This window comes from Dasypus novemcinctus, chromosome 5, assembly GCF_030445035.2.
Source record: "Dasypus novemcinctus isolate mDasNov1 chromosome 5, mDasNov1.1.hap2, whole genome shotgun sequence".
Taxonomy (NCBI): domain Eukaryota; kingdom Metazoa; phylum Chordata; class Mammalia; order Cingulata; family Dasypodidae; genus Dasypus; species Dasypus novemcinctus.
In genome coordinates, this window is record NC_080677.1 from 133,662,305 (window position 1) to 133,687,153 (window position 24,849).

The following is a 24,849-nucleotide window of genomic DNA, read 5'->3' on the forward strand; positions in this document are numbered from 1 at the left end:
TTACTCTGAAAGAATCTATTTTTAGTCTGTTTACAAACACTGAGTATTCAATCCCTTGATTATTTTCGGAATTACTTCTCACGGCCTTCCGTAGTTCTTCTAGTTATTTATCAATATGTATAGGGGAAGATAATATTTTTTGATTTCTATACAACAAAGCTGAGTCAAGAGAATGGCTAGGGAGGGATATGGAGGAGAGAGGAGGAAGTTTTGCTGTTGATACTTGACTAATGATTACCTTTTCCAAGCTCAGCCAACAAGAATTTGATTGGCAGCAATTCTGCTAGTTAACTGAATTCTGAACAGAGTTATATATTGGGTTGTGAAGATCGATGTCTATGCATAAATAAGAGGGTTCACATGTATTAAACCTCAGGGTGGGTCCATGGTACCCAGAATGCAGCTCTGTGATACTGAAGATTCAGCCAATTCAAAGTTTGAAACTACATTTAGGGTAACTGCTAAGTGGTACAGAAAACTGTATTATAATGGCATCTATATCTATATCTATGTCTTTATCTAGATCTGTATTTATACCTATATCTGAATTATAGGATAAGGAAAAATATTTGCAGCATCTTCTTTGCCCACTAAAGAGATTTTTGGGAAGCATTTCAGCTGAAACAGTGCTTGAGTTACAACTATAAAACTTCATTTCCTTCTTAGGAACAGAAACTATAGATAGGAAGAGGGAAGAAAGGCAGAAAAGAAGAAACTCTAGGGCTAGAAGGATATTTTTTGAAGGGCAGAGAGTTACTGATAAGAGAAAAAGATTAGATACTAAAAGGCAGCTGACGTCTGCTTGGGTTGAATTTGAGTTTGGGGCAGGCAAAGTGAGAATGAGAGATAGTTAAAGGGGGATTTTTGAGGTCTGCTGGGCCACTTATCCCTCTTCAGTGTTTTCTTGAAATATTGCAGTGATTGTATAAGGTGCTTTAAATTATTTTAAATGTCTGTCCGATGCTTCTTTGAATGAAACTGGTTTCAAGGTAAGCACAGATGAGCACACAGGTTTCTGTATGTTGCAAGTGTAAAGCACACACAGCTTATATGGGTACTATTTTTTTTCTCTGCCCGGTCCCGCCCGGGCCCACCGTTGTTTTGCGGTCTGTGTCCTTTTGCTTTGTGATCATCTGTGTTTGTTTCTCTTTTTGTCTTTTTTTCGTTTCTAGGATTCCTCGGGATTCGATCCTGGGGATCTCTGATGTGGAGAAAGGTTCCTAATTATTTCTTAATTGAGCTTATTTTTTTAAAGACAGCAATGAGGTAGTCACCTTGGAATGACTGGAAACTTTTTCAGTGCTAGTTTTTCTATATTTCAATGGGTTAAAAATTAAGTACTAATGAGGCCAACCTGGAATATTTGATTCTCATATATTATATAAGGCAATGATGATAAAAACAGCAATAAGAATAAAAGCTATCACTTATAGACTATCTGCCATGGGTCAGGCACTATTGTAGGGTTTTACATAAATTACTGCTTTTTCTTTTCTTCACACCATCCTCTGAAGTAGACTCTTTTATTACCTGCATTTTTTTCAAGAAGGAATCTGAGGCACAGAGATGTTAGGTAACTTGCCCAAGGTCGTGCACATATATAAAAATCAGAGCCGACATTCAAACCAAGGCATTTTGGCTTCAGAGCTTGCATTTTAAAAAATCAATATAGAATAATTAGTTGTGAATTATGAAATCTGCTGTTCTGTTACCTTAGGACTGTGACAATTATGTGTCCTTGGTCACAAAGGAGACCTGGGAAGAGTACATGAATGACTCAACATAACTCTTTTCCATTGATGGGAAATGTCCCAAATTTTAACTAATACTGAGGGCAGGTCTATTTCAACCCTGTTTAATATTTTAGTTATAATCAAAGTAGCCAGAATAAAGCTGTGTGATTTTAGTCATACAAATCTAAGATTAAGAGAATTGTTAATTTGAGGAAAGCAGCAGCTAGACAAACAAACAAGGCTGTAACGATATTAAACACTTTCCAGGTTAAAATGCCTGGTATTTTTATAGACTAATGTTAAAACTCAGAGAAACCCTTCCTTACAGACAAGGAAACTAAAGTTCAGAGATATTAAATAAAGCTTATTCAGAAATATATCTAAGTTTCTGAGATGGGATTTGAACATAGTCCAAAAGTCTCCAAAACTTGGGATCTTTTCATGCTTCCATAAATAAGTAAGATTAAACATTTTGTTGTATAAATTAACATAACTAAAAATGTTTGGATTAAAAAAGAACAGTGATTTTTACTTTAACTGATAGCTGTTTGTTTCTTATTCTTGGAACACAGTGCTGTATGTTTTTCTGCACACTACTCTTGCTTAGAATTCACCTTGTAACTTAAGAAGTTAAAGCAAGCATAAGAAATAGTAAATGAGACATGGAAACATATTGTAATTTTGCCCCTGGTTTTCAAATACGTATTTTTGAAAGAGAATTTCAATTGGATAGAAAGACAAATTCAGCAGACATGGGTTCCCACTTTCTGCCTTCCTACCTGCGACTGCTCACTTGTCCATTCTGGTTATTACCACCTCTTTTTCCAAGCACTTTTGATTCAAAAAGACCAAATCAATATCTTGTGAAGATAGTTTGTAATGTCACAATTTTGCTCCATTCATTCTATTATAATTACACAAGAGTTCCTGCTGTGCTGCTTCTAAAAACGTTCTAGAATGAACATTAATAAGGAGAGAGGAGGCCCCTGGGAAGCCAAATCCTTCAAAACCTGTTGCTTGTGAGATTGCACAATGGCAAGAAACATTTGGATTTAGTTTTTGGCAGTACGCTCTGTCCAGATTTCGAGTTCAATTACCCTACTCAGCAGTTTCATTTTCTATTGGCAGAAGAATTTGATTTTTATTGGATACTACTCAGTTGCTAGAACATACAGTGATTGCCTGATGTGAGTTCATGGGCATTTGTTACTGGAAATAGAAAACATTTAAGGTAAAGGGCTCAAAAGTAGAAAAAAGTGTGCTTGAAATTGTAAAAGGACTGAGTTAGTCTGAAGGATTGATTACTGAGATTCCTTCTGACTCTTAACATACCTTATACTTGTGTTTATCAGTGTTGGTTTTGCATCACTTTAGCATTTTCATGTTTTCTCAAGAGGCCCAATGAATTAAAATTGAATTTTAATTTGTTCTAATTTCTTAAATATAAGCTTAAGTTTTATTACTTGTTTAGCAGAGATATTATAACATCTACCTGATGGGATGGCTGCACAGATTAAATGTGGTGATATACTGAAAATGTTTTGTAAACAGATATGTTGTAATTCAGTTTGTTATTTGAACTGGATAGGAATGCTGTTTGGTAAAACAGGGGAACTTAGAGAAATGCAGGAGTCTATTTCATTCAATGAATATCTAAAGTGAATTTGAATTGAAATTGGAAGGGTGAGTGAGCTTTGAGCTGGGACTTGATGGATGAAGATGGGGTAGGTAAAGAAGAATGTTGTAGGCTGAGGGGGCTGCATGATGACCTGACAATACAGAGGGTTTGAAGAACAATGTTTGTGGTCTGTTGTGCCCAGATGTGTCAAGGGACATGATGTGAGATGAAATTAGAAAGATTAACTTAGGGGCAGATCATTTGGGATCTTAAGTGCCATCATAAGAATTTGGGCCAAATTTCATAAATAATAGGGAGTCAGTTGAAGGTTTGGCAGAAAGAAGAATGGCATGATATATAAACGTTCTATATTTTGTAATAATACCTCTCACAGCAGTGTAGTTTGCCCAAAAGATGTCTTGGGGAGGCAAAAGCCTGGAGACAGGGTGGCTAGTGGAAGAATTATTGAATAGTTCAGCGAGAACAATAGTAGGTATGAGAAGCAGGGTGTAGACACAAGAGAGGTTGTGGGATTGAATGAATAGGGCTTGGCAGCTGACTGGTATGAAAGAGTGAGAAGGAGGAATTGAGGATGAGCTATCTAGTCTGAGTAATTGCCATTAATGGAGACAAAAACACAGTAGTCTGAATACCTTCAGTGCTGTAGGTGATTTCCTTAACAGTTTGTTTTGTGATTTTTTAGTCTGTTCTCAATTCTCTGATACGCTAAACAACTCTACCCTATCAACTCTAGTTTGGATCATTTTCTCCCAATGTAGCCAAGACATCAGGGAGGTCCATTGAGCCCAATGACAGGCCCTTCCTCTTAAAGGAGAATGCCAGCTACTTGGAAAGGAGTGGGGTACTAATTTTTTGGTATTCTTTTCCTTGTTTTCATTCTCATGGCAACAGAGAACACACAGATCGCTCCTGCTTACAGCTCTGAGATTTAAGACTTTCAGAATTGCTGGGTGGGCAGTTTCTGAAAAGAGCCTTTAGTTTTTGTGTTCTTTTTTCTTCTTGGCCCACAAAACTAGTTAAATGCAAGAAATGAAGATCACATTGTCTGAGTTCTCATCGACTAAATTCCTTCAGTTAGTCAATCTCTAAACCCTGATTATTTTGTTTTAAAATTGTCTTCATATGCATAACCAGCATCAAAATGTGTTTATTAAAGTTCAATTGAGAGTGGTGCTGGGATGGTGTAGCACCCAGGATAGTAGTTGTGAAACAGTTACAGCATCTGCCGTAGAGGGATGCTACGTTCTCTACAGGAAGTGTTATGGTATTCGTGTTTCTGCTTGCTGGGATGGGATGGAGTAGGAGGCCACTTTTGGATAGAAGCACAACCAAGAGATGACTCTCCTGCTAAATAAAGCTGATTAAAACTTCCCTTCTATTACAAGCTCAGGGGACAAACTGAGCCACACTGAAAGAAAAAGAAATTCTAGGTAATAAGCATTTAGTGGCAGGCATTTTGCAGAGTATATTGGAGTGAGCAAACTTACTTTGTAATATAATTAACAGAGATTATACTTGAAGTATCTCTTACAGAATATAAGGTTTATTTCTCTGGGGTGGGGGGGGGTTAACATTAGGCATTGTAAAAGGCAATGCAGCAGTCTCTGATATTTAGAATCATTCACTGAATGGCTACAAAGTCCCAGGTAATGTCCTGTGAACTAGAGATATAAAAATATATAAAACATAGTCCTACTTTCAGGGAGCTCCCTATCTATTGAGGACTATGGACCTAACAAATTACAATGTCATCAAATAAGTGCTAAAGTGAAAGGATGTAAGAGACTTTCTGGAAGTACAAAGGAGAAGGATTAGACTTCTTATGAAGTTATGGGAACACTTCTTACAGGTGGCAAAGCTTGAGCTGGGTCAGCAAGGATGAGCTGCTTAAGTGACAATTCAAGCAGAGGCAAGATCATGTAAAAAGGCATAGGGTAGTGAGAATATAGGGTTAATTAGGACAATTATGGATGAGGCAGAAACTATTTGTTACCTTCACAATGACCATTTTCCTTCTTGCTGACCAAATTCAATATCAGATACCAGCTGCAATATGTTTCAGAGGACACGAGGTCCTTCTTCAGTCCAAGGGGTTTGTCTTCAATAGTCTAATAAGCCATTCACAATATACATACTCTCCTTGCTAAGGACTGTTTTTGGCATAGACTGGTTGATGAAACAAGATGGGAAGATGCTGGGGACTCCTGGGAAAGCCTTTCCTCCCTCTTGGAAAGGTAATCAAGATGGGGCATTTCTTTTTCCTATGTTTGTCCATTGTAGTTGGTATGCACGAAGCTGCTGCAGCCATCTTGCAACTGCAAGGGATAAGCCTGAGGACAAAGGACCACATCCAGAGATTGGTAGAACTGAATGTGCAGGTCCACGATGATGTCATTGAATTGCAGGAATTCTCTTAGAATTACTAATTCTCTAAGAATTATTATATGAGATAAAATATCCTCATCACTTATGTCACTTTTAATGAGGTTTTCTTTTACCTGCATACAAAAACATCTTAACTCATATATTGAGGGTTAGTCATGTCTAGAGGAAATGATTGAAGTCCAAGTCTCTGATATTTTGTTTCCTATGAGCTGCTAACCATGACCATCGTTCCCAATAAGTCCTATGCAAAGGGGACACTCCCTATAAAAGCATACTCCTTATTACTAGGCAGTTTCAAAATTCCTGTTATGGTGTCTTCCTTGATAAAGTGGACTGGATCATTGTTTTCTTATCCTAAGCTGCTCAAAGCAGATACCATGAAATGGGTTGGCTTTAAATAATGGGAATTTGTTAGCTTACAGTTTGAGGCTATGAGAATGTCCAAATCAAGACATCATCAAGGTGACACTTTCTTCCTGAAGACCAGCTGCCAATGATCCTTGGCTCCTCTGCCACATGGCAAGGCACACGGTGGTGTCTGCTGGTCTCTCCCTTCCCTGCCAGGTTTTGTGGCTTTCATCTTCTTGTTTCCATGACTTGTACCGTCTCTTCCCCCATCCCCCCGTATTAATTCTGTGTTTCATAAAGGACTCCAGTAATAGGATTAAGACCTATCCAGAATGAGGTGGGTCACACCTTAACTAAGGTAGCAACATTGAAAGGCCCTTATAACGAGGGGTTTACAACCACAGGAATGGATTAAAGAGCATGTTTTTCAAACACCACAAGGAACTTTGAGGTTTTCCTGACCTTTGTACAGGTTGTTTCTTATCCAGCACCACTGTCTCAGCTCTCATTTTCTTCTGTCTAATTACCCTCTTTTCACCTTCTGGGTTTTAGCTTAGATACCATTTCTCTGAGAAGCCTTGACTGACTGACAAGCCATGGTTACCTAACCTCTGTAGTGACTTTCCAAGCACTGTAGACTTGCCCTAATTTAGCACTTAACACACTGTATTGTAATTGCCTTTTATTGTCATTATCCCCCAATAGACACTGATGTGTTGGGACACAGACTGTGAGTATCCTGCTTACTGTTGTAAGCCTAGTATCTAATACAGTCCTGCCTCATAGTAGACACTTAATATATATTAAAAATGACTGAATGAAAATAAAAGATATGGTTATGCCAAGCCAACAGTCTGCATTCCTTGAGTTTATCTATTTTGGTCAGGGCTATGAAAAATGGGAGCTGGGTAGGGCATTGGCAAAACACAAGGCAAGTTAGTGTTTTGCTCCATGGAGTATACTGAGGGTCTTATACTGGTAGTCTTCTACACTACAGACCTTTCATTTTCCTCACATTTTCTACTTCTCTCTCTGGTTCCCCTGAAAACTTTCTAGGTCGAGGTTTTATTAAGTAAAACAGGAACAATAATGATTTATCTGGGAGTTATCAATTAATCTATTACTTCTCCCAGGAAAGACACATAGTGTTTTAAATGCCAGTTAAAACTACACAAAACTACATGTCTCCAAAAAGTTCCTAAAAAATTCATATTAAGAATTTTGAAAGGGCAGAGGGCAGTCAGCAAGTGGCACTTTTAGTATCCTTATAGTAGGTAGATGTTAGCCTACTTTGATCTCTGGTTTTGGTAAGAACTTTTGGATGATAATCTTATCTTTGATACTTGAGAACATTTCCCAGTGATGATCTTGGCTAGGTGGTTGTGGCATTAACTCAACCTAAGGTCATTCATTCCTTAAGGCTGGTCATATATATTTCTTCTGTAGAGGAAATTATACAATGTTCTGCTAGTATAATAACTCTAACAGTATATATTTTTCTTTATGTGAAAGTTATTTATTCATTCAATAAACATTTGGGTGTTTCCTGTGTATAAACCAGGTACTGTGCTTAACACTGGGTAATCTAAGGTGAATGAAAAGACACGAGTCCTGCCCTAGCAGAGCATACAGCTCAGTAGGAGACACAAACTACAAATAAATAAATACAAAAAATTGCTCTAAGTGCTATCTATGAATGACAGCAATAGATTGCTGAGATAGAGAATAAGGTGTGAGAGGGAACCTAGTTAGGGTATTCAGGAACAATCTCTGAGAAGGTGACATTTGAGCTGGAACTTAAAAGATGGGAAGGAGCCAGGTCTAGGAAATGGGGTCATCTTCACCGTAAGTCAGATAAAAATAAACACCAATCTCTTCAGACACAAAGTTCACCATCAAGAACGTACAGGCAAAAACCCTCACGCCAGCACTAGAGATGGCGGCGGGGCGTTCCTGCGCCGCGATTGGCTAGGACAGTGGGAGGGGCGTAACGTGACTCCGCCGCGGAGCATCCGGGCTTTGGGCGACAGCGCTGCCTGTGGCTACCCGAGCAGCTGGAGAGGCGGCCCCGCGGGCGGGGGCAAGGCGGAGGGACGCGCGTGAGCGAGGCCGGCTGCGGGCTGGACCGCGGCGGCGGTGTTCCGGGGCCGCCAGCAGGTGGGCCAAGCTGTGCGCGCCGCGCCGGGCCTCCCGAGCATGGCGAGTTACCTTCCTCCTTGCGTGGTGGACTGTGGCACCGGGTAAGAGCTGCGCCGTCTCCATCCCCTCCCTTCGCTCGGCACCCTCATCCCGGTTCCTCCCGCAGCTCCTGCTCTCCCAGTTCTCCAGGTGTTGGCCACGTCCTCTGCAGCCCGGACTCTGCAGCCCGAGGCATCCCATCCCGCCCTCTCACCTGGTGATGGAGGGAGAGCTGAGTCCTCGACCTCCGGTCTCAATCTCTCCAGTCACCTATGCCGATAAAGGTGACGGCGTCTCCCCACAGCTCCTACTCTTTTCCTTATAGATTTCTCCTATGGATTTAAAAATTCTGTTTTCCCCGCCAGAAAGGGTGTATTTTCAGGGTCACGCAAAAAGATCACTCACCATAAGGAAAGAGAAAGAATAGAGAGGGAGTGACATTGCGCCCCATGTAAATCTGCTCTGATTCTCCTCGTCTCCCACATTCTAAGTGCACTGGGCCGAGGCGGGTACCCTGGACTCCTTGCCTCCCTCGCATCCCATCGCTGGGAGAAATGCCCTATCCCTGAGTAGGACGCTCTTAGGATATCACCTATGCCTTGAATGCCAGTTTATTCAGGTTCTTTCAACCTTGCTTCTATGCCTACCTTCTGGTATTCTTAAGTGATGCTAATTCTTTGCCCTCTTCAACCGCCTTTTCTTTCTTTTTGCTGATGATTCTTTACCACCTCGTTATGGTATGGAGATGTTTATATGGACCTAGCAACTTGATACCTTTTTGTTGGCGTCTCTTCTTTTAAGGTATTAAATGACTGACTCGAGATTAATTCTTGTTAAATTCTTGCTTTAGTTTGCATAGACATGCCTTTTAGCTTAGAAATGTTATGATTAGAAAGACTCCATTTTGGAAAACAGAAAGACTAAATTTGGGAAAGCTTGTTTGTGGTATAAGGTTTTGTTTTTGTTTGTGCTTTTTGGATGTGAATGCTTCTCTTAATATTATTAAGATTATGCAAAGAAGACCTTAAGAAATTTCTTGTGCTTTCAATGGCCCAAGCTTCTCTGATTTTAGTGAGGTGATTGCTGAATCCACGGTGCTGATAGTTTGGAAATTCAAGCTTGCCTGCTTGGATTATAGATGAAGTGTTTAATAGAATAGCCAGGAATTAAATTTAGAGGCTTGAAGATTTGTCAAGAAGGGATTTTAATCATCTTTGCCACAGAATACTCCATGGCCTCTTCACCTTAGCCTTGATTCTTTTCTGTAGAAAAATCCACTTGATTTTGGTTTCCTTGGCAACCTTGTGGGGGTGTCTTCTTCAATTTGTTACAGTCCATCTCCTTCTGATTGTTCTTAATCTTCATTTGCTGCTGAAGCTACCGGTAGTTATTATAAGATGGAAAAAACTTCCTCTGTGCTTATGCTAATTCTTTTTGAAATACACATTGTACCTGAATTTTTGTGGCTCTTTAGTTTAGAAGTCACTTTACTATTTAAAACATAAGCCAAAATCAGTATTGATATTAACACCTGGGAGAAATCATTGACTCCATTACCCTAACCATAATCCTCCCCGCCCCCCTCAAATATCCATGTTCATCTCAATCCCCTACCTCAAGTCTGGTTGTGTCCAGAATGAAAGCATCAGGTAAAAGTATTTTTCATTCCCACACTTGCATGTGAGAATTTTGCTTTCCTATGTTTGGTCTTGTAAAACTAATAGAAATATAAAGCATTTCTTGATGGTAGCAAACAAAATGATATCCACAGAGTTTGTCATATCTTTAATATAAGTAAGCTGGGGATCTTACTTTTTTTTTTTTTTTTGAGGTACAGGGGATTGAACCCGGGACCTCTGTGGAAAGCTGATGCTCAACCCCTGAGGCACATGGGCTCCCTTGAGTTGGTTTTTTTGTTTTTAGGAGGCACTGGGAACTGAATCTGGGCCCTCTCATGTGGGAAGTAGGTTCTCAGTTGCTTGAGCCATATCTGCTACATCATTGTTTCTTTAAATGTCTAAAATGTGACATTTTTAACCTTTTGAGGTAAGTGATAAATGTAACTTGTTGACTCTGAGATAAAACTTTAGTGTATCATTGTTTTGTAGTCGAAAGTCATGCTCTTGTCTTCAGGCTATTGCAGCCTTTTGAGTATAGATTTAGAAATAGTGGCAAGACTTCTTCCCAGTGGGTTTCACATGAACATATTCGCTAAAGGAAACTACTGTGATTCATCATGAATACCCATGTATGGCTAGAAGGAACTGCCTGAAAGAGTCCTCATATTTCTAAAAGAGCTAAAATTCTTCTGGGTTGAGTTTACTTCCAAATAGGATAAAAATTGATAAATGTAGATAACTCTTGGGGAGTCATCTTAAACTTTAGCCTCCTATAACTGGGCTTCAGATTTGGCCTTAGTCTTCCTGACTGATAGTTATGAGGGTCATTGTCAGTTGTGTGATTCCTGTCATCAGGAAGGATGAGAAATACCTGTTTCTCAGGTGGAAAAAAGTTTTTCCTAGCATGAAATTCTAAAAGAAAAAATTTACCTTGAACTATATTTAGTGATGATTTAGTGACCCAGGTCCTAAACAATATTTTCCATAGCAAATCAATTTCATTCGGATAGCCTAATAAACCTTGAGGTCTAACTGAATTAGCAAAAGTGTGTGCTGTGGGCCAGGATAATAATATGGACCAAGGATGATCTGCTTGATCCAAAGATAAGACTTTTGTCTATTTAAAAGAATGGAGAGACTGTCAGCTGATTTTTCTACTTTTAAACTTTTTATTCTGAAATAATTTCAAAGCAACTGAAAAATTGCAGGAGTACACAATAAAACTGTTGTATGCTCTTCATCCGGGTTTACCAACTCAGAGTTTGCCACAAATGCTTTGCTATTCTCTCTGTATATCTGTACATATGATTTATTTTTTTTTTGGAACTGTTTGAGAGTAAGTTGCAGACATCATGTTCTTTTTCATGGAAACATCTCAAAGTATTCTTTCTGAGAACAAGGGCATGCTCTTATATAACTAGAGAAAAAATATCAAAATCAGAAAATTTATCAATTATACAATAGCTTCCCCCATCCCCACAATGCAGGACTATACATGGTATACATGTGTTTTAAGTTTCATTTAATCTGGAACAGTTCTTAGCCTTTTGTCTTGTTTTTCAAGACTGACATTTTTGACAGCCTGTTATGTAGAATGTCTCTCAATTTAGGATTGCCTGATGCTTCTTTATAAACATTCAGATTATGGATTTTCATCAGAAAAGCCATAGAAGTGACTTTGATCCTTCTTGGTACAGCCCATTAGGGAGAATGAGATAGCTATTTATCTAATTGTTGATAAAGTTGACTTGTGTTATTTGGATAAGGAGATGTCCACTAGGTTTCTCCACTATACAGTTAATATTTTTTCCTCTGTAGTTAATCCATTTGAGGGGAGATATTTTGAAATTATGTAAATTCCCTGTTCTTCATCAAACTTCCACCTATTAGTTTTAGTATCCACTGGTGATTTTTGCATGAATTATTGATTATTATTACAATGCTGATTGCAAAGTGGTAATTTTTTTTTTTTTTTTTTTTTTAACTCTAGTGGTCTGTCTGCCTTTATTAGTTAGCATTTTACTCTAAGGAAGAACTTTTCCATATCCCTATTAATTTATTTATTGTCTGTATGGATTATTTTATTCAAAGCCATTGTAATCCATTACATAATTTTTATTATATTCAGTGGGTTATTATCTATTATTTGGTACCATTAACTTATTTGGTACACAAATTGTCCCTGATTTGACCAAAAGAAACCCCTTCAGGCTAGTTCTGGTATACTTTAGACATGTCCTCATCATTTTTTGAGCATTTTGCTATTCTAAAAAGCCTGCAGTGATAGTCTTGTATGTACATCTTGCATTTTTGCTGGGTAATATCTGGGGTAGGATTCCTAAAAGTGGGATTGCAGGGTAAATATGTATGTAATTTTGTTAGTATCAAATTCCGCTCCATGCTGGTTGTACTTTGATGTACAATGTATGAGAGTGCTTGTACCCTACAGACTTTACCAGTAGAGTATATTGTCAAACTTTCTAATTTTTACCAGTTCTAATTTTCACAATTTTCAATTATAGTTTTAATTTGAATTTTTTATATTTTATGGGGAGATGAGCATTTTTCATATGGTTAAGAGCCATTTGCATTTCTTTTTTCCCCATCTTTTCATTTTTCTAGCCCATTGGAAAATAGGGTTTTTGATCCTCTGCTTTATTTTTTAGAAGCTTTCCATATATTTGGATATGTTGGAGGTCCCATCTTTTATTTAATGTCTGTGTGAATTATTATTTTATTCAAAAGTGTTATAATCTACCCACAGGTTCTGTGATTCACCAGGAGAACTCACAGGACTCAACATTTAGTTGTATTCATGGCAAAGGTTTATTACAGCAGAATAATTCAAATCAAAATCACTGAAGTGAAAATGTACATGTGATGAAGTCTGGAGGAAACCAGGTACAAGTTTCCACGAGTCCTCTCTCAGTAGAGTCACATAGGATGTACTTAATTGCTCTAGCAACAAGTTTTTTTTTTGAAAGATTTATTTATTTATTTAATTCCCCCCCTCCCCCGGTTGTCTGTTCTCTGGGTCTATTTGCTGCGTCTTGTTTCTTTGTCTGCTTCTGTTGTCAGCGGCACAGGAAGTGTGGGCGGTGCCATTCCTGGGCAGGCTGCACTTTCTTTCGCGCTGGGCGACGGGTGCACTCCTTGCGTGTGGGGCTCCCCTACGTGGGGGACACCCCTGCGTGGGGGGGCACTCCTTGTGTGGGGCGGCACTCCTTGCGCGCATCAACACTGCACATGGGCCAGCTCCACACGGGTAAAGGAGGCCCGGGGTTTGAACCGCGGACCTCCCATGTGATAGACGGACGCCCTAACCACTGGGCCAAGTCCATTTCCCAAGCAACAAGTTTTGACAACACACATGGAATATTGTTTAACAAGGAAGCTCATTAGAGACTCAGGGCCCATGTTTTTATGGGAGGTTGGCCATGAAGGCACCTTCTGCCTAGCCCACACTGGCTAGTGCATTCCAAAATTTCAGACTCTAGAGGTTCAGCATAAACCATGTTGTTTATACAGTTTAGGCACAGAGAGCCACTTTTATCGTTTAGGGAATGGTGGAAACCTCCTGAAATCTAAATTCCCAGATGCCAGCCAAAGACCAGTCTTGCAAACAGGCTTTTCTAAGGATAGCAGCCTCAAGCCTGCTATATTAACTCTTTTCTGCACATAGGGATATTAACTCTTTATGATATAAGTTGCAAATACATTTCCCCCGTTTGTCATGTAAAGCTTTTTTTAAAAGCAACCACGTTTATTTATCCTTTTCCTTATTGTTTCTGGATCTTGAGTCATAGTTATGAAAGGTTTTTCCAACCCAGAATATATGATACACTTTTTTTTTTAAATCCCCCACCTTGCGGCTATTTGCATGCTGTCAGCTCTCTATGTCCATCCACTGTGCATTCTTCTGTGCCTGTATTTATTTATTTCCCCTCCCCTCTTTGAGGCTTGCTTGCTGTCTGTTCTCTGTGTCTGTTTGCTGTGAACTCTTCTGCATTTTTTGCTTGTCTCCCTTTTTTTGTGTCACCTTGCTGAGTTGGCTCTCCAAGGTGCTTGCTGGCCAGGGCGCTCTGTGGTGTGCAGGTGAGCCTGCCTGCACAAGGAGGCCCCGGGACGCGAACCCAGGGCCTCCCAAATGGTAGACGGGTGCCCAACTGATTGAGCCACAGCAGCTTCCCTATATGATGACACTTTTTATGGTTTCAGTTTTTCATTGAGATTTCTAATCCATTTGGAATTTTTCTGGGGTTAGAGTATGAGAAGTGGGGCAGTTGGGTCCAACTCTTTTTTTTTCCTTTTGGTTATCACGTTTATCTCAACATCATTTATGAAAAAAAACTTTAATTATTGGAGGTGCCACCTTTATCGTGTGTTCATGCACTGAGCTTTCCTATGTAACTGTGTTTATTTCTGGATTTTGTTTTGTGTTACATTACCTTCTTGGTCTATTTATGTACACACACCACAGAGTTTTAATTATTGAGGCTTTAATTTGCTTTATTATCTGATGGGACTGACCTTTCTTCCTTATTCCATTTTTCTTTTTTATGTTGTCCTGTCCTTTTTTTTTTAACTTCATTTCAATCTGAAAAAATAAAATAACATACAAAAGGCAGCTTATGAAATTATGGAAACATTACTTTAAACAGTCTTGTCTAGGCACATTTTTCTTATTTAATCCAAAAAACAAACTCACTTATATCTCTAGTGTTTCAAAAGATTAATAAATGAGGACAGATTAATTAACTTCATTAGTTAATGAAGGAAAAAAAAGATTGTTATTTAATTTTATGAGATGTCCATATGATCAAGCATTTTTTTTTCCTGCCTATTTTTGCTTGTTCCTCCAAATGAGCTTTATAATCAACTTATTTAGTTCAAAAGGAGAAAAACTATGATGGCTTTTTAAATTGGGTTTATATTATATTTATAAGCTAATTTACTGAGGACCATAATCTTTATGATGTTGAGTCTTCCCATTGAGGAATATGGTATGTCTTTCCATTCATTCAAGTCTATTTTGTTTCTTTCAAGAATATTATATAGTTTTCTTCAGATTGTGGGTAATTCTTGTGAAGTTCACACCTAACTATTCGATTTTCTTTTTATTACCTTAGTGTCTTCACTTTCATTATATATTCTCATTTTTTCTGAATACATTAGAGGTTATTAATTTTTGTATATTAATTTTATAACTTGCTACTTTTCAAAATGCTCTTACTGTTTGTTGAATTTTTCCATTGATCTTTTAGGTTTTTCGGATATATAATCTTGTCAGTGGCAGATAGAAATTGTTTTACCTCCTCCTTTCCATTTCTTGGGACTCTAATTGCTTTTTCTTGACACATGGCATTGGCCAGTATCTCCAAACAATGTTAAATAGTAGTGATGCTGGTAAATATTATTCTTTTGTTCCTGACTTTAGTAGAATATTTTCTGGTGTTTCCTTAGTAAGATACTGGCTTTTGGGATGATATATGTGTGTGTGTAATGTGTGTGTACATGTGTATATGTCTGTGTTGTGTGTGTATGTGTATGTGTATATATTCATGCACATATATACACACAAGTATAGGTATATAGATATGCGTATATATCATGTTAAGAAAGTATCTATCTTTCGTATTTTTTTTAATATAATATGGATGGGTGTTGGATGTGTTGGATGTTGTTAGATATCTTTATCATAAATGGAACATGTGGTTTTCTTCCCTAATCTGTGTTTAATATGATGTGCTATGTTAATGGATTTCCTAATGTTGAACCATTCTTGCATTCTGGAATAAACCACACCTGGTTATGATTTTTAAATGTGGATATGATTCTATTTGCTAATATTTTATTTCGTGTTTTTACGTCAATATTCTTAAGTGTGACTGATTTGTAATTTTGTTTTTTAGCCTAGTATTTATCAGGTCTTGGGGTCAGTGTTGTACTCTCTTTATAAAACAAATTAAGAAGTATTCCTTCTTTTTCTGTTTTGGAATACTTTAAGTAGTATTGGAATTATCTGAGTTTTAAAGTCTTAACAGATTCCCTGTGAAACTATCTGGGCTTCGTATTATTTGTTGGGGAGTTCTTTTGCTACTCTCTTTATTTTTCCTAAGTCTGTTTAGATATTCTGTCTCAAGTAGGGTCAATTTTGCTATGTTGTATTGACTTTATTTATTTTATTTTTTTTTAAGATTTATTTTTTATTTATTTTCTCCCCCTTCCCCCCCACCCCCCAGTTGTCTGCTCTCTCTGTCCATTTACTTTGTGTTCTTCTTTGTCCACTTGTATTCTTGTCAGCAGCACCGGGAATCAGTGTCTCTTTTTGCTGCATCATCTTGCTGAGTCAGCTCTCTGTGTGTGTGGTGCCACTCCTGGGCAGGCTGTACTTTTTTCGCACTGGGCGGCTCTCCTTATGGGGTGCACTCCTTGCGCGTGGGGCTCCCCTATGCGGGGGACCCTCCTGTGTGGCATGGCACTCCTTGCGTGCATCAGCACTGTGCATGGGCCAGCTCACCACATGGACCAGAAGGTCTGGTTTGAACCCTGGACCTCCCATGTGGTAGGCAGGCGCTCTATCCATTGAGCCAAATCAGCTTCCCTGTATTGACTTTAAATACATCCATTTCATCTAGATTTTCAAATGTAGTTATATAGTAGTTTGATGATTTTTTGACAAAGTTGTCTCATGATTTTTAACAATCTCCTCTGTTTTTCCCTTTAAAATCATTCATATTTTTATTTTCTCCCTTTTTTTTTCCTTGGTTGATTTAGCCAGTGTCTTTTCTATTTTGTGACTCTTTTTTCCAAAAAGGACCAGTTTTGGTGGTGGACTTGGCTCAGTGGTTAGGGCGTCCGTCTACCACATGGAAGGTTCGCAGTTCAAACCCTGGGCCTCCTTGACCCGTGTGGAGCTGGCCCATGCGCAGTGCTGATGCGTGCAAGGAGTGCCTTGCCATGCTGGGGTGTCCCTGCGTAGGGGAGCCCCACGTGCAAGGAGTGCACCCCATAAGGAGAAACGCCCAGCGCCAAAGAAAGTGCAGCCTGCCTAAGAATGGCGCTGCCCACATGGAGAAATGACACAACAAGATGATGCAGCAAAAAGAAACACAGATTCCCATGCCGCTGGCAACAACAGAAGTGGACAAAGAAGACACAGCAAATAGACACAGAGAACAGACAACCGGGGTGAGGGGGAAGGGGAGAGAAATAAATAAATAAATAAATTGTTTAAAAAAAAAAGGACCAGTTTTTTGGTTTACTTATTTGTTCTGTTATTTTTCTGTTATTTGACATTTATTTTGCTTTTATTTGTATTCATTTCTTCTTCCTACATTCTTTTTTTATTTTGAGTTGAATGTTAAATTCATTTTTATTTTGCCTTTATATTAAAAATGTACTTAGACTATAAAGCAGGGGTTATTAACCTTTATTGTTCCATGGACCCCTTTGCCAGTCAGGTGAAATGAATACTACTGTAATTTATTTATTGCATACATTCATAAGTGAAGGAATGCTACATTTCAATTAGAGGTCAGAGAAAATAAAGATAATAAGTTGATATTTTTCAGTTCAAGCCGAACTGGGGTGCAGTTCAGTCTGTGGACTCCTGGTTAGGAACCCCTGCTAATAAAGTTTCTGCTGGAAATGTGTTTAGCTCTATGTATCCCATAGTTTTGGACATAGGTTTTCATTATTATTTTCAAGAAATTTCTGCATTTTTGTTTTGAATATCCTCCTTTACTCAATATTTCTATACAGAATTTTTAAAAAATTTAAGGTTGAAGGGTACTTTTGTTTACTGATTTTGGTTTTAGTTTCAGGTTTTTTTTTTAAAGCTTTATTTTATTTATTTATTTCTCTGTACCCCCTTGTTGTTTTTGCATTTGCTGTGTCTGTTCGTTTTCCCTGTTTCTTTTCTTTTTTTAGTTAATTTATTTTTAATGTTACATTAAAAAAAATGAGGTCCCCATATAACCCCCACCCCCCTCATCCCACTCCTCCCTGTTTCTTTAGGAGGCATCAGGAACTGAACCCAGGACTTCTGATGTGAGAGTGAGGTGGCTTATCTCTTGAGCCATCTCCACTCCCTGCTTTGTTTTGTCTCTCATTATGGTTTTCCTCCCCATGTCTCTTGTTGCATCATCTTGTTGCATCAGCTCACTGTGCCTACCAGTTGTGCCAGCTCGCTGTCTTCTTTAGGAGGCATGGGGAACGTCTGCTCCCTGCTATGTTGCGTCTCTCATTATGTTTTTCTTCTTGTGTCTCTTGTTGCATCACCTTGTGCCAGCTTGCTGTGTCTGCGCATCACACCAGTTTGCTGTCTTTAGGAGTCACTGGGAACCAAACCAGAGACCTCCCATGTGGTAGCTGGGAGTTCAGTTGCAGAGCCCCATCTGCTTCCCTAATTTCAGGTTTTATTACATTATGGCCAGAGAGTGCTATTTTTATTATTTCTGTTCTTTGGACTTCAATATTCAAGTTTTATTTGTGATCCTAAGATATGGTTAATTTTGTGAATATTTTGTATGCACTTAAAAAGAATATATATTCTCTATTAGTGAGTTCAGAGTTCAATATAATCTGTATGAACTACCTTGTTAATTATGTTATTTGTGGCCTTCATTGTCTTATCAATTTTTTCATCCACTTTATCTGTCTTGGATTGAGAAGGGCATATATTCAAGTCTCCTGTTACTAGTGTGTTTCTTTCTTATTTCTCCTTGTGTCTCCTGCTTTTTGAAAGTTGTTGTTGCATTATTGGATACCTACATATTAATTAATAGCTTGTAACTTCATGTGAGTTGTGTTAGCATTATAAAACATCCTTCTTTTAATGCATTTTAGTCTGAATTCTACCTTGTCAGATATCAAGATCTGTGTTCCTTGCTTTCTTCTTAATGTGTTTGCCTGGTGTATATTTGTCCATCCTTTATTATTCTTTGTGAATTACTTTATTTAGTTCTGTCTCTTGTACCCAGGATAGTGCTGGATTTTCACTTTTTAGTCTTCTGAGAAAATTTTCTTTCAATTAGATGAGTTAATCTCATTTACATTTATTGATGTGATCAGTGTATTTTGCAATATTGATTTATCTTATATTTACATATATTTAAATATAGTCTTTTTACCATGTAATCAGTTTTATTTGATTAATTTCTTTTTTTTGGTGGATTTTAAGAAGGATTGCATTTTTGTTCTAATGGTTTATTTTTTTATATAGTCCTTTTATTTGTTCTATTATTGATTACTTCTTTATTATGAGCAATAATGAAAGTAGCTTGTATTCTCTTGTTTCTCTTCCTTTTCTCTCTACCAGCATCTGACTTGAAAAAAAAATCCTTTTATTTCTAATTAATCAGGCAATTCAACCTGCTCATTTTACTTTTTAATGTATGCTGCCTATTTTCCTCCATCCCCATTTTTTTTGGCTGTTATATTTACCTTTTTTGTCAGAGTATAGAGACTAATTATTATACGTTCTCCCTTATAACCATCGTGCTTCATTTATGAAAAATCCTCTAAATTAGTGTTCATAGCATTGATTCTTCCAAATGTCCTATATCCTTTTCATATTAAAAGGTTCCTTAGTACTTTGTTGGACATATGGTGGTATAAATTGTACATTGACCTAACATCCCTTCCTGGAACCTTCCAAATTTAACAGAACTAACCAGAAATAGTAAAGAAAACAGCTACATCTTATTCCACATTTTATGATGTTTATGGTACTATGTGGACTCATTTGTGGCTGGATATGGAGACCGGATATTTCGGCCGATCTCTGGCTTGTTGCAGGTATCTAAGCATAAATAAGAAGTTCCTACTCACAGTCAATAGTGAGTTGGAAACTGAGAAACTAATAGGCCAGTGGCAAAAAAAAAAGGCATATTCTAGTAGCAGCTCAATTTCCAGGCTACAAAATAGTAGGGCAGAAGGAGGGATCAGGTAGTAATACTATCATTATTTTCTTTGACCTGGCTTCCTGGAAGGGAACACTTGTGAGGATGACTGGCTTAGACCTGAGGGAGAATTTCTGATACCTAACGTGAACCCTCCCGTTCATCCCCCAGCCCCCTGCACAAGCATTGGAACTGGATGTGTCCTCCAAACAAAGGATTTATTAGATTTAGTGGGAAAGTGTTATGTACCCAAATTGAAGCCTCTGGCTGCCCACTATTCAAGCTAATTATTTTTTCTTCCTCTAAACAACTAAAGGACTAGACAGAGATTATAAGACCCATTGATATGCTATACCTATGTAAGCAAGGGGTAGAGTTGTTTTTGAGCAAATAGCAGGTCCTGAGAAAACTGCCTCTATTCAAAGTTGAGTAATAAACAGAAAGGCCCAGCATAGGACCTATGCGTAGGAAATAAGAAAAGGACCATAACAAGAAAAAGTAGATTAAAAATATTCTTTGAAAGAAGAATCACTTCAGGAATCAGAGTAGAATTTCAGATAAAAACATCTTGCTATCAAAAAATTTAAAGAGAACATTGCACCGGTAAAATGAGATAGCAAAGAAGTGATTAAAAAAAAATTGAACAAGGAAACAGAACAGAAGAATGTAAAAGTGAGCTGATATCCATAAGGAAAGAAATATAAGGAAAAATAAAATAATTTTAGAAATGAAACCAATGTTAGAAACTGCATCAGTGCATATGAAATCTTTTACAGTTACATAGAGAATACATTTGAGGAAATTACAAAGATAACTGTGGGAAAGAATAAAGAGATAATAGCTATTAGAGACAACTTGGAATCTGAAAGTGAGTGGCTAGAGTCAAAGTTGATGTTTCTGAAGAAGAAAATAGAATAAATGGAAAAGAAGACATTCAGAAATATAATACAGGTTTTTTTCCCCCTGAAACAAAGGATCATATGATTATATTTATTTAGGAACTCTATGTAGTGGAAGAAATTCAGTAAAGTCCCTAGAATGGAGATGTATCCTGGTGAACTTTAAACCTGAAAGATAATGAAACAATCCGACCCTTATTTAAGCAGGAAAAAAAAAGACAAATCACAGGCCACCTATGCGGGAAAAATAAAATCTGCTCAATCTTAGGTTTTAGACTTTTCAGCAATGTAATTTGCCGGAAGGTAATGGAGCAACATCTAAGAATGTTGGGGCTGATGTGGGTTGAGGAGGTAGGATTTCAATACAATTAGATCAGGATTACATTACATTAGTGGATATGGCTCAAAGAGCGTCCACTTACCATATAGGAGGTCCAAGGGTTCGATCCCTAGGGCCTCCTGGCTTGAGTGGTGAGCTGGTCCATGCAGTGCTGCTGTGTGCAAGGAGCACCAGCCCATGCAGGGATGCCCTCGTGTAAGGGTGTCCCCCACGCAAGGAATAGCCCCTGAGCAAGGAGAGGCACCGCGTTTGAAACGGCAGCCTGTCTAGGAGTGGTGCCACATACATGGAGAGCTGACGCAGCAAGATGATGCAACAAAAAGAAACACAGATTCCCAGAGCCACCTGATGAGAATATAAGCAGACACAGAAGAACACAGTGTGTGTTGATTCTATATATGTGTGCAATGCTATATTATGTATTATGTATATGTGTACATATTATATATATAATATAATTTTAAATAATTTTTCTTTAGATTTTTGTGAAGATATTATTAATTCTTTGCTTTCTAAGTGCTTCTCGGTAACTTTCACCTCGACCTCCCTGTTGTAGGTCTTTCCTTGGCCCTTCAATTCCATTTCCAGAGATACCTGTTCAGTGACCAATTTCTGAGCCTTTAAATGTACTGTGGTGTATATTGGATTGGTTCCCAACTTTTTGCCACTGCTAACTTTCTTAACATCTCCAAAGTCAGTTACCATTAATCCTCAACTTTCTTCTGCCAAAATTTTGTTGTTATTGTCTGTTCTTCTTTTCTCCCTATCCTTGTGGTTTAATATACCTTTTAAAGTCATTTTGTTTTGGTCTACTGGGACTTGGGGAAAGAATGAAATTAGATCATATATTCAGTCCACAATTTTAATCTGGTAAGTGCAGTTTATTTTATAATCAAAATCCACAGGGGCCATAACTCATGATCTTTTGTTTAACAAATAACATGGTGTATTATTAGTCAGCCAAAGGTGTGCTGATGCAAAATACCAGAAATCTGTTGGCTTTTATAAAGGGTATTTATTTTGGGTAGAAGCTTACAGTTACCAGGTCATAAAGCATAAGTTACTTCTCTCACCAGTCTGTTGCCCTGTGTTGGAGCAAGATGGCTGCCAAGAGTTCAGGCTCCCTAGGTTCCTCTCTTCCCCCGGCTTGCCTCTCTCTGGGCTCAGCTGCTCTGGTATCACCACAAGACCAGCTGTAGACTATTAAGCGAACAGCTTGTTTCTCTTCCTAGGGCCTTCTCTCTTTCCTCATGACCAAGCTCCTCTGTGTGCTTACTTCCCAGGGCTGCAGCTCAAGACTCCAAACTCCCTTCTCTGTGGTGCAGTTTCCCTGGGAGTCCCTGCCCACCAAGGGCGCAGGGACTCAACATGCTACTGACGTTGTCCAATCAAAGCCTTAATCATTATTTAATAAGTAAAAGCGAAACCTCTGAATCCAATATATTCTAATATGCCTGGAGGGACTGAACTGTTTACAAACATAATCCAGTTATCAATTTTTGGAATTCATAAGCCATATCAAACTGCTTCACATGGCATTGAAATACATAAAGCAAAAAAAAAATTATTCAAATTGAAGGAGAAATGGGCAAGTGTATTAGGCAATGTAAGACAAAGGCATATCAAAATAGACAACAATAAAAAAAGGATATTGGATCTGCATAAAATAACTAACAAAATTGAATTCTATGTCCTATAAACAGAGACTTCCATTTTCTCTATATCAACCCAAGGGACTTTTTAAGAATTGATTGTAGGTAAATTTACAGTGAACAGTTGGAAAATAAGTACTATTTAAAAACTGTTATCATTAAGGCCTGGAAACAATTTTACTTTTTTTTTTTTATAAGTACCTTTTTAAAAAAAAATTATTTATTTGTTTATTTCTCCCCCTGCCCAGTTGTCTGTTTTCTGAGTCTCTTTGCTGCGTGTTCTTCTTTGCCCGCTTCTGTTGTTGTCAGCGGCACGGGAATCTGTTTCTTTTTGTTGCGTCATCTTGTTGTGTCAGCTCTCTGCGTTGCGGCGCCATTCCTGGGCAGGCTGCACTTTCTTTCGTGCTGGGCGACTCTCCTTGGGGGGTGCATTCCTTGCACATGGGGCTCCCCTATGCGGGGACACCCCTGCGTGGCACAGCACTCCTTGCGCGCATCAGCACTGTGCGCGGGCCAGCTGCACACCGGTTAAGGAGGCCCAGGGTTTAAACCGCGGACCTCCCATGTGGTAGATGGATGCCTTAACCGCTGGGCCAAGTCCGCTTCCCCACAATTTTACTTTTATCAAAACCATATTCCAAGGCAATAGTGGTCACATTTTTTTTAAACTTTGGAAATCTCAGTAGGGGATCAAGTTACTCTGTTGAAGGGTGAAGTAGGAGACTGGATTCATACGGGGTCTCAGAAGAACCTCTAAGCAGGATACAGTTTGCAAAACTGTTCTAAGATACAACACTTCTACTTTCAAACATAAATTAATTGAGCTTACATTGTCACCTTCTGTTCAAGACACATGGTTGTAGGAGGAATTTCAATGATATATAAATATGTTGAGTTGACAGTAGTCAGATAAATTTTCCTGACTTTGTGTAATTGAAAAGTCTACGTATTACTTCTCTTCAAAGATAGTGGCATTTAACAAATTAGAGTTGAAGAGGCTTTGCACAAGGCCTGTTTAAAATGTTAGGGGCAAATAAGGATATATTGTTTTTACATAAAGAAACATTGGAAGGATATAACAAAACAGGAAGTTGACGGAAGGCAGAAATGGGCAGATGATTGATCATAGGAGTGAAGATGAGAGCTCTTAATGGCTGTTTTTTGTTGTTTTGATATTTGGATTATGGGAACAAACTGTTAAAAAGTCAGAAGTGTAACTATTGGTATTACTTTATACAGCTATTGATTCTATATCATAGTTTCCTCCTATATCTTTAATGACTCCCATATGAGAAAAGGTCTGAGGTCAGGGGGATACATAGAGGCTGCCATTGAGTTGGAGAATGTGGGCTGACAATTTGTAAGAATTGTTTATATGTTTTGAGAATGATGCCTGCCTCTGCTATGCAGGCTATCCTTTTGGATGGTATTATTAATTATTAAAAAACCCAAGGTTTATTTAAACATAAAAGTTGGTGGTCTTGATTGTTTTAGGTACTAAAGTTTAGAAAAATTGATGTAGCTCTTACCACTTGAGATAAAAAGTAAAACGAAGATAAAACCTGAAGAGAAGTAATATTAAATTTAAATAGAGAGTGGGACTTTCAGGGTAGAAACATAATGAAGGAAACTACTCAATAAAAATAGTTAGTAGATTTTATTACCTAAACTGAGCAATTATATTTCAGAAGGTATATAATTAAAGACAAACAACAAACTGAAAAAAATTAAGATTATATGTGAGCAAGCAGTAATATCTTCAGTATAAGAGTCCACAGTAATAGGTTAGAAAACACTGAAACTCCATTAAAAAAAATGATCTTAGGACAATTCATGGAAGAAATACAGATCACTAGTACACATCAAATAATGTCCATTAGTAAGTAAGTAAGTGAAAATTATTGAACAATGAGATATTCATTTTACTTTTTGAATTAGGAAGTATTTCCAAAAATGGTAATACTCAATATTGAGGTAGGGATTATTATTATATCCACTTTACAGATGGAGAAACTCAGGGGTGGAATGATTAATTTACTTGCCTAAAGTCACACAACTAGGAAATGGTGGTGCTGGGGTTTGAACCCAGTGTTGTGGCCCATTAAACTGCCTCTCATCATAAATATGTACTGTTTTACAACTATTTTCAAA

The 24,849-nt window shown here is 38.0% G+C and overlaps 1 protein-coding gene across 5 annotated transcripts in view; it reads left to right on the forward strand.

Annotated features, from left to right (window-relative positions):
* Positions 1-8,108: 8,108 nt before the first annotated feature.
* The window catches only part of ACTR3B (actin related protein 3B), a 204,945-nt gene continuing 188,204 nt past the window's right edge, over positions 8,109-24,849 (forward strand). The window contains exon 1 of one of the 5 annotated variants that reach the window (XM_058297577.2): positions 8,109-8,345. In XM_058297577.2, the coding sequence (XP_058153560.1) occupies positions 8,302-8,345 (44 nt within the window). In that variant the 5' untranslated portion in view covers positions 8,109-8,301. The remainder of the gene's footprint in view (positions 8,346-24,849) is intronic. The other 4 variants (XM_058297582.1, XR_011648903.1, XM_058297580.2 and 1 more) reach the window with 4 other exon arrangements.